The following is a 13,845-nucleotide window of genomic DNA, read 5'->3' as shown; positions in this document are numbered from 1 at the left end:
CTTTAATCTTCTGTTGTATCTACAAAAGTGCAGCATTATCAGGACTGTGACCAATGTTGCTCTGACTGATTGTAATTTCTTACTCACTTGGGATGGATTTAGAATAAATAAATGAACACTGTTGTTTCTAACAAAAATGTGTATTGGGTGAGAGCCTTTGTAAAACATTAGTACCTAATCTCCACCAAACAGCCCCCAGCCCACAGGACTAAATACACTCCAACCCAGAATTCACTGTTAACTTTCCGCCTTTCCCAGACTTTCATTTGAGACAGACTCTGAGAGAGTTTCAAATGATTTTAGCCCTGATTAAATTCAGTTTGTTAAAGGGTGATGTCAACACAATGAGAGACAAGCCCCTAAATCCACCACATTCACCCAAAATGCCCAGATGAGATAATCAGTGGTGACGTCTACAAAAACACTTATTATATTTGCCCATCGCCCGGCTGAAGCTGTTAAAACTCATCAGCGTTATTCCTTTTTTCTCTACTCTGGGAAAGTGAAATGAAAATAGCTCAACTTATAGTCAGAACTGTCACCCCTTTTAAAGAGACACTGCCATGTTGTTGTGACCTTGGACTGAGTTTAACAGTTTACAATACCTGTTGGCTACCACCACTCACACATTAAAACCATGTACTGTACGCGCACAGATGATTTTCTCTGTGGCAAGTGGCAACTAAACCAGACCTAACTGTGCAGGTGGTAAATGGTAAACATACCTAATCTAGTGAGTGTGCTGTATTTAGTACACCTTTTATACACAAAGGAAGAGGTCAGAATATGAAACACAGAGGCTATCTGGCTCCCGACAGGATATCCTCATGGATCAGCAGAGGTAGCCATGTTGACCCGCCCAGTTATTAAAGAGGCTAATCTGTTCAACATGTCAATGTTAGCACTTTTAGCTGCGATTAATAAAAGAAGACCCCAAGAGTGCTGTGTGTGCTCTTTTGGAGCCCCAGGTTGTTTTCATTTAGTTTGTATTTTTAGCGTTTTTTTTGCTGTTTGCTAATTCAACAGTCCTTTTTTTTTCCTTTATTAGCATAAACACTGTGAATTATTAACTTTGTTAAAAGAATTATAATCCTCCATGAATACTGAGCTCAGTGGTTTCTCGGTATGTTTTCCCTTTCTCCCACTGGCAAAGAGTCGCTATGGCATTGTAGAAATCATTAAAGCAAAAGCAACTTTGTAGTTTATAGATGCGGAACAATGCTCATGTGATGCCCGACTTTGCGGCCATTTATGTAATGCTTAAAATGTATGGCCCAGTGACTTTCACAGGCTAGTAGTAATAGAAATGCTCCCTGAAAGACTTGCTTTCTACATGCCGGGTGCTGTGTCTTAATTTGTAATCTAGTCAAACCAATTGTCCGCTAGCTAAAAAGGTCACCGAGACAATAGACTACACAGTGTTGAAAAAGCCCAGGGTGTCTTTTGTAGCTTTTTAACCAAAGATGTAATTAAGACACCTTCATCTTCTGGGGTGAGAAGGGCACTGAAGCGCGTCTCTGTGTGAAGATGGGAGAAAGTTATTGCAAACAAAACTCAGGCTTTTGCTTAGAAAGACATACTGGTTACAAGTCTCCACAGTCACCTCTGAGGAATGTCTCTGACTTTTACCTGCATGTGCAGTTAGTGCTTGATTATTTACATTGTCATCATGAACGGGGACAAAAAGGCTTGTTGGGGGAAAAGATTCGGCAGTGAAACGCTACACAGGAGAGGCAGAGGGGGGACTTAAAGGACGTGATTTATCTGGGCTTGATTGCGTGTTAATCGAGGTTACGTGTATTAAGTGGAATCTAATTGGAACAGACACTGGCAGTCTGACAGATCGACATGATGCAGATGGATTGAGGGGGAAGGAAAAGGGGAGTAAAGGGAGACCAGAAAAAGAAACAGGCAATGAGCGAGAGATTTGTGTTACAGTCGTGATGAGAAAGAACAGATGCAGATGAACAAAAAACTTGTTTTTAGTTTGTTTTTTTTGGAAGTCAATATTAGCAGAAATCTCTGAACCACGATAGAGTGTGTTTCTGCTGATTGGTGGCTGATGGAAGGTGTAGGGGAGGACACACACCAGCAAGATTTTGAGTGACAGGACACAACGCTGGAGTTTCACCCCCTCCCCCAACAGTTGCCACAAACATTCATTTCTGCTTTATTGGATAAGAGGGGGAAAAAAATAATACCCCTTTCAAAACTCACGAGGTAAAAAGGTCGAGTGGCAGCTGGCGGAAAATTTCTCACCTCAGTGAAGAACGAGCAACTGCTCCACGGTTCCCTCTGACTACTTTTCCTGACAGGCGACAACTGTTTTGAAGGCCCTCTTCCTAAATCTGAGGTATTTTCGCCAGCGGACTGAATGACGCTTTCAAATGTTAGCAGAGTAAAAGATTGTAAAAGAGAACCACCTGTTAAGGTCAAGCAACTGCTAACATATCTAATATCTGCACTCTGTACCGACTCAAGTTAGGTTTTAAGGGTAGAAGTAAAAACATTGAATTAAATGTCAGAACTGCAGTGACACAATTTCTGTTCTAGAGTTCCTTTGAAAATAGATTGCTTTGGCTCGATGGTTGGAAAGTGTGGCGGACATGACTTGTGCCTCAAAGCATCAGAAAGCCCAGGAGTCAAACGTGCTATATCTGACACAGGCAGGGTAACTATGAAATAGACCTTCACACAAAGGTTTATTATGGTGCTAAGAATAGCTAGCCATCATCAATGATGCCAACAACAGAGGTAGAAATTAGCTTTAATTACATTTAATTTGCAATAAACTGATGTAAATTTGTGAAAAGATAAACAGTCAGAAGGAAAAAAAAAAGAATGAGTGCAACAATGAGCATAATTTAAGGGTGGTTTGCAGGACACGACAGCACTAGAAACTTCATTCATCAACACAAAAAGCCTAAATTGTTCCTGACATGATCCCGTCACAGCACAGAGACAGGGGAGTTGCTTCGGTCATCCGTTGATTTGATCCATTGTGACTGTTACACTAATGGCATTAATAAGGGCAAAATTGCTATTTTAAAGCAGAATTTTCATCCTATTCGTTTAGCATAAACTCGTTGTGAGTTTGTATGAATGTCTGGTGTTCGTGTGTGTGTGTGTGTGTGTGTGTGTGTGTGTGTGAGTCTTTTCACCTGTCGTGTAATGGCTATAAGGTCATCTCTATTTTTCAGGCCTGGTGTACAATGTCATAGGATTGCAACATTTTGGACAGTTAAAAACAACAACATGAGCTTTGAAATTGAACTCCCTGCTATTTTGGAAGTATTACAACCAACTGGGTGTGCCATAAAAATATTTACCTTGTTTCACAAGGTTTAAAAACCAACAACCCTTAAGTCTATTATGTTGTGCAATAATAACATACTTGAAAAATTGTAATAAAATGTATTTTTAAATTTAAAAAAAGAAAAAAAAAGAAAAGAAAAGAAATATACAATTGCTGAGTTTTTTTTTTTCCTTCTTTTTTTAAAAAAGTATAATCTAAAGTACCCTAAATGTAAATATCTGCGATTCTAATCGCTATATTTGCCATTAGTGTGAGTTTTGTGTCTATGTATCATCAGCCTCTCACATTGAGAGGAATGACACTTTGTGATCAAGGACATGAATTGCTCATTGATTTTTAGGGGCCAGCTTAACTATCCATTCCAATTGATTTTTAGCTTTGCTTGGTGTGCGAGTTATGGCAGTTTTAATGTATCATCTGTATGTGTACTCATCACCCACCGCAGGAAGATTTACAATAGTCTTTGGAAAATGCATATACAGCACTGTGTCCAAATGAGGGAAAGGACTTTATCCTTTATTCTCTTCATTTTCAATTATAAATTTACAGAAGCTATAAAACGTTCTACGTTATATAACAGGGAGGGGGGATAAAAAAAAAAATAAAAAAAAAAAAATCACCTTTACCATGGGTTTTATAACTTAGATATTATCTGGCTTTGAACTTAGTAAATGATCAATCGAGAATCATCAGTATTCTTTTATCTTGTTAGGTTCATGGAAAATAAAATGAAAGCCTGCGAATGAACTAAAGGTCCTTTTAATGCTGATCAGTGTTCTTTAGAGCATTACCTGTAAATTCTCAGAGTGATACTGAAAAGAAGAATGACTAGTCAGCCCACACTTTAGTTACAGAACATCATCATACAGTCTATGTTCTTTTAGTTTGTGTAATTTGAGTTAATCTGTTTGTTATTTCTTTTTTGTTTTTTAAAAGACACCAACATAAAAACTCATATTACATAAATTAACTATTCATATGAACTATTAATAATCGATGATTTGATGAGTTAAAAGACAAAGTCAAAGCAATGTGATACAAAAGGCAACCTAAAGTCATCTGTCAGGTAGAAAGTCATTAAAATAGAGGCTCGTTTTTCTGAGCCAAGCTTAGGTTTCACTGAGACAGGGATACATTTCTATTCTTCAGCAAATGGCTCATATGATATCATCTCGTTTAGGTTTTTTTATTCTCTTGTCTTTCTTGTTTCAATACAATTCAAATTGCCCCTTTTTTCTAACCAAATGGTTTGGGTGAAGCAGTCTTCTGTGTGATGGAACTGTCTTTTGTTCAGTGAGAAGGACAGAATAAAGCACACTTTACTTCATCCTTTAAAAAAACAACTCTGCTTAATTAATGTTTTACAAGTGCTGCTGTATTCTCAGTGCACCCCACCCCCCAACCTCCAAAAAAAAAGCCTTTATCAAAGCCGGCAGGTTCAGATTACGTACGTTAATTGAAATTCTGAATTTCTAAGCCAACTTCTCCCCCCCCCCCCCCACCCTCACTCTTTCTCCCAGCGCACATGCACAAAAAAGACGAGCATTTTGTAGTCTGCAAATGACATCAAATTATCCAAGTAATGCAGGCTTTTCTTTTTTCTCTGTTTTTTCATGTTCTGGTGATGGGTTGATGAGACAGCTTAATAAAGCAGTTACTGCTTGGGGAAGCCCGAGAGCCTAAATGCTCCTGTGCGCGCGCGCACACGCACACGCACACGCACACACACACACACACACACACACACACACACACACACACACACACACACACACACTCTGATGTTCTACCTTCATCGGGGACCTCAAAGCAAAAGGCAAAGCCTGGTTTTACACACTCAACCAGCTCTAGCCAAAGAATAAAGCAGAAATAAAGCTTGTGAACTCATGAAAATGGCTAATTGTGAAACTAAAGCCTGTGGTAAGACGTTAGACTGATGGGATGACTTTCATGAAGCAGTGTAGGATGAATGAACATAGCCTCATTTACTGGTTGCACAAACATCTGGTAGATGAAGAAGATGGGCTGTGTGAACAGCTGCAGCTGTATAGAAGCACCTGAAATTGAGTTTGGACAAGCATCAGAGCCACCACTAAGCACAAAAGAGGTAACAAAGCTTTCTACACGCCGGTGGCAAAGATCTAAGACGTGGCTGAAGATTAGATCAATGGGTCTAGTAAGGTGGGAAACTGTTTTTGCACAGCTTTCATGCGTACACAAACTTAAGAGCTGAAAATGTTCAACCTTTTAATCACCGTTTAGCTCACAAAGAAACTCTCGCAGGTGGTTCTATCAAATTACAGAGTTTAAAAATGTCAGCCTTGATAACCTTTGGATCCAAGCTAATCATTGCAGGGGAAGGAAAACATTCTTCTTTCTTGTGTTTTATATTTACCCAAACTGCCTCTTTCCAGCAAGGTATTATTTTATTGGCCTGTTTTGCAGGCATTATAACGTTGCATTCCTCTGCCAAGGTCAGTTTCTAGTGCGCCGCAAGGAGTATTTACACATGGGGCTTTTCAGGTCAGTTTAATTGTATTTACTTCAAATAATTTTTGATAAGGGATGTAAAAGGCCTATAAACCCAACATCATAAAAAGGAGAGGTGTTGCTGAAATAAGGACAAAAGATCAACGACTGAAGTTTTTTTCTCTTATCTTGGACACGTTTTGGTTTTTGAGTTGGCTCTTGTCACTTCCTTCCCCATCCAACCACCCCCACTTTTGCTAAGTATTAATGTGAACTTGTTTGATTTAGACCAATGGCTTCCCAGTGCGGCCAGCAAGCAAGCTCTTGTTTCATAGAGAAGTACCTCCGCTGTTATCTCCCAAGCACTATAATCACTTAACAAAGACTTGGGCATTCGCACAAATTAAAACATCAATAATGCATAAGTGCTTTTCAGTTTTGAGCTATACTGTCCTGGTATGGGGAAGAAATACCTACTTCACTAGTGGAAACGCCTGCTATCTTTTGTCCCGCAAACAACAACGTAGAAAAGCCACGTCCCAGCTTTGAGTAACAGCACACCTATTGGTTTAAAGTTGAGGCTTCGGTAGCGGTACGCATCCGCCAAAATGGCTAAGCAAAGTCAAAGGCAGCAGTAGTTTTAAAGCACGTGGTTGTAAGTTGTGGTGGTGCATCAATGCAAACAGGCAACACCCTTGAGTGGCGCAGCGTGGCATCCGTCCATAAACAACACCACCACAGCCGTGTCCCCGACATTTATGATTTGTGGTCAGCATGGTAACACAGGCCTAACTCTCATCCAGGGTTGTGTGTTTACACATTACAAGGCTAAATCGGCCAAACCAAGTCCCCCAGATGGAAACACCAGACGCTTCATGTAGTTGTCAGAGCTTTGCCTGACACACTGAACGGAAAGGGTGAAAAACTTCGTAACAACTCCAAACTAGCACGCTGCTGCTTCTGCTGCTGTTTAAATTGAGACGAAAACCTCCTTCATATTTATTACTGCGGTTGTGCTGACTGTGGAAGAGTTACGTATCATTATTGGACTAGTAAATCCATGACCAGTACCATTCTAACACCAATAGAGGACGAGCCATTCTATACAGATGGCCTCAAGGACAATTAGCAGTAATGATTGGTTGCCACATAAATGAGGAAAATTCTATTTGCTGCTGCACTTGCTGATGATCACAGACGAAATGCCTCCGACAATAGCAGGGATGACTGCTTTAAACCTACTCTTAAGTGCAAGTAAATACACGATATTCAGGAAAAGACACTATCCATGTGTTGTCTTGGTCTTGTACTTTTTAAATAGAAAAAATATAGATTAGTGTTTAAATCCTGTGGGAAAAAAAAAAAATCACATGACTGAGGAAATAAAGCGATGAGACAAACAGCAGATAGCGCTAAAATATTATCTCTTCAATCATATCCTTTTCCCCAGATATCTTCATTTCCCCTCTCTACACTGTCAGTTAGTCTTGCAAACAATCCCCTTGTTAGCAAACTGTTAAGACAGCCGCTTGGTACACAAATTGCGCTCGACCAAGCGAATTTGTTTTGCAAGGGTGACCTGTTTAATCATCTCATTTTCTTTGGCGGACATTTATTCATCTGGTTTCCACGGTTACAGAGAACATTAAGGGGCTACAGTAATAAGGCTGGAGAGTCAAACAGGTAATAAAAAAATTAACGCCATTTTCCAGCAGCCGAGGACAGTGGGTGAAATGAATCAAGGGAGAGGGGAGAGAAGCAGCGGGGGGAGAGGGGGGGTGGAGGGGTAGCGTCGTGGTGGGGGGCTTCAATATTGTCCAAACAATAAGCCTTAGCGGTTATTTTACTCTGAAGATCAGGTGGTGCTGTTATGGACATGACACTTTGGGCACAGAGCAGGAGAGATAAAGCTTTTAGAGTGGCCCTGCTCCTTTTTTATTGTCATTTAGCGATTACATATCAGAACAATTAAAAGTTAGACAGCGATATCTATTAACTTTGCTCCTTTTTTATTCCTCCTGTGCTTCAGAGGGAAGATAATTTTACACTTCTCGCAATGCTATGTGTCAATAACATGCAAGGGACAGCGTGACATTTAGAAACCCTGGTGAGAAATGTTACATAGTCCTCCCAAGTTGAATCACATTTTCATCTAATGGCATCACAAAAGAATGAAACGGAAAAAAATACAGCCTTCCAAATGACAAGTTTGTTGCTCACAAACAATTGTAAACTGTGACCTAATCGCAATTTAAGGGAGTCCAGCTTCTTTCCAAATATAGAAAATTCCAGCACAATGGGGGAACAGGTGCTCAGGGCCCATAGAAAGTGACGAAGAGATGGGGGTTGTTGCTGAAAGCCAAATAAGGCAGTGAGACAAGATGCACCGAGGCACAATATGTCCTACAGTAACGTGGTTTTCTAAGTCTGATGTCTGTCACTGACTGATTCCCCTCTCTGCTCCGTTTGAGAGCCGTTTTATCCCCAATAAAACCTCAACAAGAGAAAACAAGCAACACATTTCACGCATTACTCATTTCTCCACTCCTTCCTCAAGTATTTGTAATTGACAGTACAGCTTTGGCACTCCTAAAATATGCTGAAAACATCTCAACCTAACCCTTCATCAAATAGTCTGGTTTAACAGGTATTCGAGCATTTTGCGGCTCTGCCAACCGCTTATCGCCACTCTTGTGGAAAAACAAAACGCAATTGAAAACTTCCGTTCTTTTGCTCGTGTTCCTCTGTTGTTGCCGGTGAGGCTCTGATGTCGTCTGAGGTTGTAGCAGGACGCGCAACTGCTGGCCGCCTCCATCTCTCAAGAGAGTGAGGCGGGGGGGGACAGATGCCAGCCTACCCTGCCTCAAACACACATACAAGCACACACACTTCTTCCTCTTGCATGCTGCTGGATTCCCGAGAAACAAACACTAGTCATGCATGTAGGATAAAATCCCCAAAAGAGGATAGTGAACGGACAGCAAAAAGGCTAAGCTTGGGCTATGGGACTGCCAACTGTTCTGCTAACAGCCTCTTAACAGGTGTGGGCCCTCGAACCATGAAATCCTATCAAGTTACCAAGTAAAAAAAAAAAAAAAAAAGGAGAAGAGAAGGAGGGGGAGAAAGAAAAATGGCAAACTGCTCTTCCCTCTTCTCTTCTCTCCCCCCTTTCTACCTTCTCTTTTCCCCACTCACTGTGTTGTGACAGAAATGAACAGCTGGGCTTCAGATTTATCATGTACAGACAGTAATTATTGCTGGTGTGCCTGCTACTGACCCAAGTGAAAAGAGTTTCACATGAAAAAACACATGGCAGGAGAAGGGCTGAGGGTGAAGGGGACAGCGTGAAAGATAGGGTTGACACAAAGAGACGAAGCGGCCAGTGTTTGAACGTCACCAGGCTTCTGTTTGCCTCAAAACAGGGGTACTGACTCAGGTACAGACAGAAGACCAACTTTACACACTTTTTTTTCAGAAATAAAGGCAGTTTTATAACAAGTAAAGTCAATTTTTTTTAGATATGTAAAAGGTATGAACAGGTAAACTTTTGACAATTACTGCCAAACGTTTAAAAAAAAATACCCTCTGATCTTGCGTTGACTACACAAAGTATGCTTTTTAATCTCGCACCAGTTTGACCACACCTGCTGTTATTTATACTGATAAGAGGGTAAAGAGATAAACTATTAATATTTTACCCATGTCCAATCACCGCACTGTCTGCCATCTTCACCCTCAGCCTTTGCGTCTCGCCTTTGCCTTTTCCACTCACACATTCACAAAGTTTTTGGTCCGTCACATCCAATCTCCCACGAACCCCACGTACGGACTCGTTCACACCTTAAAGACCCCCGCCACATTTAAAAGGATTAGTCACCACATTTTGTGCCGGCTTAATCTCTCTTTCAGCTGCCCTAATAAGAGCGCTTCGATAAGCAGAGCATGCAAATTCATTCATGGCCAGCGGAGACCATGCTTTCAGACAATCGCGTCAAAGACTTTCACTCACTAATTACCTCTTTATTTTCCTCCCTTTTCCCCTCTTATATAGCATATAAACGACTGGAGATTATTACACTTCCCCTCACTTTGCATGAAATTATAATTTCATATGCGAGATTAAAAAATGGAGTCAAAGTAAAAAAAAAAAAAAAACTTTTTCGAAGCTCTGCACATGCAGAAGAAATGACATGGCAGAATTAACATCAGAATAAAGACTGAATTTCTTGAAAAATCTTGAAGGAATAATATAAAATAAAATAAAAATATATGGAAAATATCATTTAAAATTGATAACCAGAATTTTCTCCACCTGCTTAACAAACGTGCATTATGTGCCCAGTGAAATGTTATTTTGTGTGTTTTTCCATTTAATAAAGCCCATAAAAACGCAAGATGCCACCTGTTTATCATCATGGAATACTTCTTCCACAAGTATTAAAAAGGTCATTACTCCAGATTGGTGACGGGGTGCTTTGAGGATTTAATTAGGTGTCGGCCCCTGCATGAATGCACAGGAGTGAGGGAAAGGGGTGGTGATGCCACTCGCCTTGCTCCTGGCCCATATCAAGTAGCCCTGAATTATTTGGCTACCGCCATATGATGCATGGCAGCCCATGTGCATCTGGAGTTTATTTGATCATTTAATCTGTGTTGTTCTCTCTTCATGCCACTGAAGGAAGAAGAAAGAAAAAAGGCATTTGGTGTGATATGGGTATTAAAAGCTACGGGTTAAAGCAATTACAAAGGTTTGTGTCCGATGACTGGGCACAAGCTCAACTAGGGCTCAGCTGTCCCCCATTTTACCCCCGTATGCACACGCACGCACACAAGCACGCACACAAGCACGCACACACACACACACAACATCAATCAAATTCTAAACCATTCATACCAAATATACAAACATATATGTTAATACTAACTGATGTATTTTATACTTTGTGAAACAAGAAACAGAATTTAAGAATAAAATAAAATAAAAAAAGATTTAGACGTGAAAATTAAAAAAATCAGGTGTGACAAAAATGACATTTTTCAGCAAAAAAAGAAGAATAAACTACACAACTCTTTAATATAAAAATATTAACATTATTATAACATTTTCTATTTGGATAGCAATAATATATTTATTTAATCTAACCTTTTTTATTGTTTTCACATGAGTGGAAATCTTTCACGTTGAAAATATAACATTTGTGGCAGAATCTACACAAAGTGCAAAATAAATGTATGTGTTTTGCTCAGTTGACAAGGCGATACTAATCACCTGGTTGCTGAGAAGCACTCTCCCTGACAAGGCTCCTCAGAACACAAGGATCCCCCAGGAGGAAACGGCATGAAAGAGGTTAAAGACAATGACTCGCATTCCGCCCCCCCTCCCACTCCAAATGTCTCCCTGTTAAATTTATTTCAAAACTCTGTTAATCTGCTGTACACAACATTTCCATTAGCATAGCCCAGCCCCCTAATAAAAATTCCAGCTAGTTTAATTAAAAAATGTAAATTTACTGTCATCCGAGGAGCAGCAGAAACAGCATATTTTATTGCTTAAGACATCAAATTGATTCAGGTTATTGCTAAATTGCGATAAAAGGTTATTGAGAGCCTTCGGACTCTGGCTTGTTTTTCTCCCTCATTTCATCCCGGTTTTGTTGGAAGGCCGTAAAAGGATGGAGAAGAGCACGAAGGGTTAATGAGACAAGTCAGGGGGAGAGAAGGCAATCAACAATTATGAGTCATAAGAGGGGACAAAAAAGTTTGAAATTAGGGTGTGTCACAATAACAGTCAAAACTTGTGTGTTATCTTAAACTAAAATTGCAAGAGTCCTTAAATAACCAGGGATAATGACTGGGCTCACACTTCAATGTGTTTGTGAAATCTTGTGCTGCCTTTGCAGCCTGATAGACATATTTATCAATTAATCAATATTAACGCTTCATTTATGTTTTATTTAGAATGCGGAATAAAGGAGGGCATAAAGGTCTACAGTGTCGAAACTAAAGAGAAGAAAATGAAAATATAAAAAAAAAAAAAACAGAAAGAAACAACTGACAACAGAATTAAAATAAAACAGCTCATAAGGCAAATATACACACACGTTCAAAGAATAGAAATCAATTGTCTAAGTATGATTTGCTTTACTTTTTATGTATTTATTATAATGTTTATTTATCTACTAAAATGTTTTTTTTTTTTTTTTAACATGGCACATTTTAAATAATTAACATTTAAAATAATTAACAGCTATGTTAAGGTAAACCGGCACCATCACAATCTTTTTTTTGTGTTGCAGTTTCCATTACGAGATATCAAATATGTGTATAGATATATTAAATGTATTGAAAACATCTTTTACACACATTTATACATTTAAAGACATAATTTTTAGGTATGCAGAACACACACATCGACAGATTTTGTACGCTTCAGACAAAGGTGAATGTATTTTTATTTTTAAATGCAGGAAATAATTCTTTTTTTAGAGTTAAAGTGGTGTGAATAGTGAGAATTTGCACGGTGAGGTGTAATCCAGTTACAACGGGATGAGTTTTCTTAAAAAAGCGCACAGGATAAATGCTGGTATGCTGGCAGCTACAGGTTTAAACACTAATAAAACTCATTTATTGTTGAAGGTATTTGAGCATAAAAGCCTGATTTGGTTTGATTCTCTTTTATCAATTACTTTTACACAAACTTTTTATAGTTTAATTTTCACCTCACCTATAGAAAATAAGTCTGATTACATTATTTTTTTGCTGTACATAAGCACTAATTACGAGTACCTGAAAAGGTGCAAGCACTGCTCCAGTTCCCTTTACATGTGAGACCCACATAAGCAACACAACAGTTTGTTTGCTTTGTCCCCTTGGCAACAAACCCTTGGGCCATTCATGTTATACTCTCGTGGCAGCGCAAGTGCCTCTGTGGGTCAGAGCAATACCTGAGTTTCTACAGAAACAGAAAGCGGATTTGTTCAAATAAAGTTCAAGTGAAGAAGTGAAAGGACTAAACAAGCATTGGGTTGAAGATTAAAGAAGAAGAGACCTGACTGCAGAGTTGTGCTGCTCTTTTTAGTCAAAAGAAGAATGTAAAGCTTGACATGTAAACTGCTTTACTTGTGGTGGAGAAACGCGTACTAATATTTGATATTGCAGTCACCTTTGGGCCATGTCAAAGAGCTATAAATAAAGCTGTCGCAACACTTGGGTATACATATACGCTCTGGCACAGTTTAATCATGAACAACTTCCCCTCTCCTGTATATTTAGTGAGAGATAAAGGCACACCTAAAACTGTCAGCTAATAAAACATACCTGACATGGATATAAAAGTAGAAGAAGAGTAAAGAGTACTCACCATATTCAGGGAAGTCGAAGTTAAATCCTCTCAGACATGTAACTTTCATAATATTACTCAACTCTGTTAGAAAGTCATTCGAATGCTGGCTGGTGAAGGGGAAGTGGAGCAGAAAAGTAACTATAGGTAAAAAAAAAAGGGCTTCCTTCAATCAAGCACTAAACTCCTTGACATGTAATCTGTCAATAGTTTGTTGCTGAGATAATGCCGGCTGCCACGAGCGGATTTGATTGGCAGCTTAGGGTCTGGCCCCTCCTTCCTGTGGTTTGATGGGGGGGGGTTAGGTGAAAAATAGGGAGCCTCCCCCTTCCCTGCTCTCTCTCTCTCTCTCTCTCTCTCTCTCTGTCGCTCTCTCTGCCTCTTGTGCGCTTGCCGCTCTTGCTGCTCTGCTCCCGCACACACACACATTAACACACACACGTACACAGACCTAGCTGTTGGTGATGTTGTCTGAATAGGCTGATAGGAAATTATGGCAGAGGAGCCGGAGCAGTTTTTTTTCCTCCCTCCCTCGGTGGGCTGGCCTTTCCATCTTTGTGGTCTTCTAGCCTTTCAACTCTCTCGGGGTGGAGTCTGCGCTGCCTCTTTTCAAAGGAGGGGGACATGACACTTTTTTAAAAAAAAGGAGATTTCTGAGGGGAAAGACTAAAAAAAACAAGGATTTTATGAACTCCATACAATAATCTTTTTCAGGGTTTGA

At 39.7% G+C, this 13,845-nt stretch overlaps 1 protein-coding gene across 2 annotated transcripts in view; it reads right to left on the bottom strand.

The window, feature by feature from the left end:
* Nucleotides 1–13,603, bottom strand: part of casz1 (castor zinc finger 1) — an 80,956-nt gene extending 67,353 nt beyond the window's left edge. For both annotated transcript variants that reach the window (XM_028451909.1, XM_028451910.1), the window contains exon 1: nt 13,146–13,603. In XM_028451909.1, the coding sequence (XP_028307710.1) occupies nt 13,146–13,194 (49 nt within the window). In that variant the 5' untranslated portion in view covers nt 13,195–13,603. The remainder of the gene's footprint in view (nt 1–13,145) is intronic.
* Nucleotides 13,604–13,845: the final 242 nt, after the last annotated feature.

This window comes from Gouania willdenowi, chromosome 7 (assembly GCF_900634775.1).
Source record: "Gouania willdenowi chromosome 7, fGouWil2.1, whole genome shotgun sequence".
Classification (NCBI taxonomy): Eukaryota; Metazoa; Chordata; class Actinopteri; order Blenniiformes; family Gobiesocidae; genus Gouania; species Gouania willdenowi.
Note: the sequence above shows the minus strand (reverse complement) of the source record. Positions and strands in the feature narration are given on the sequence as shown.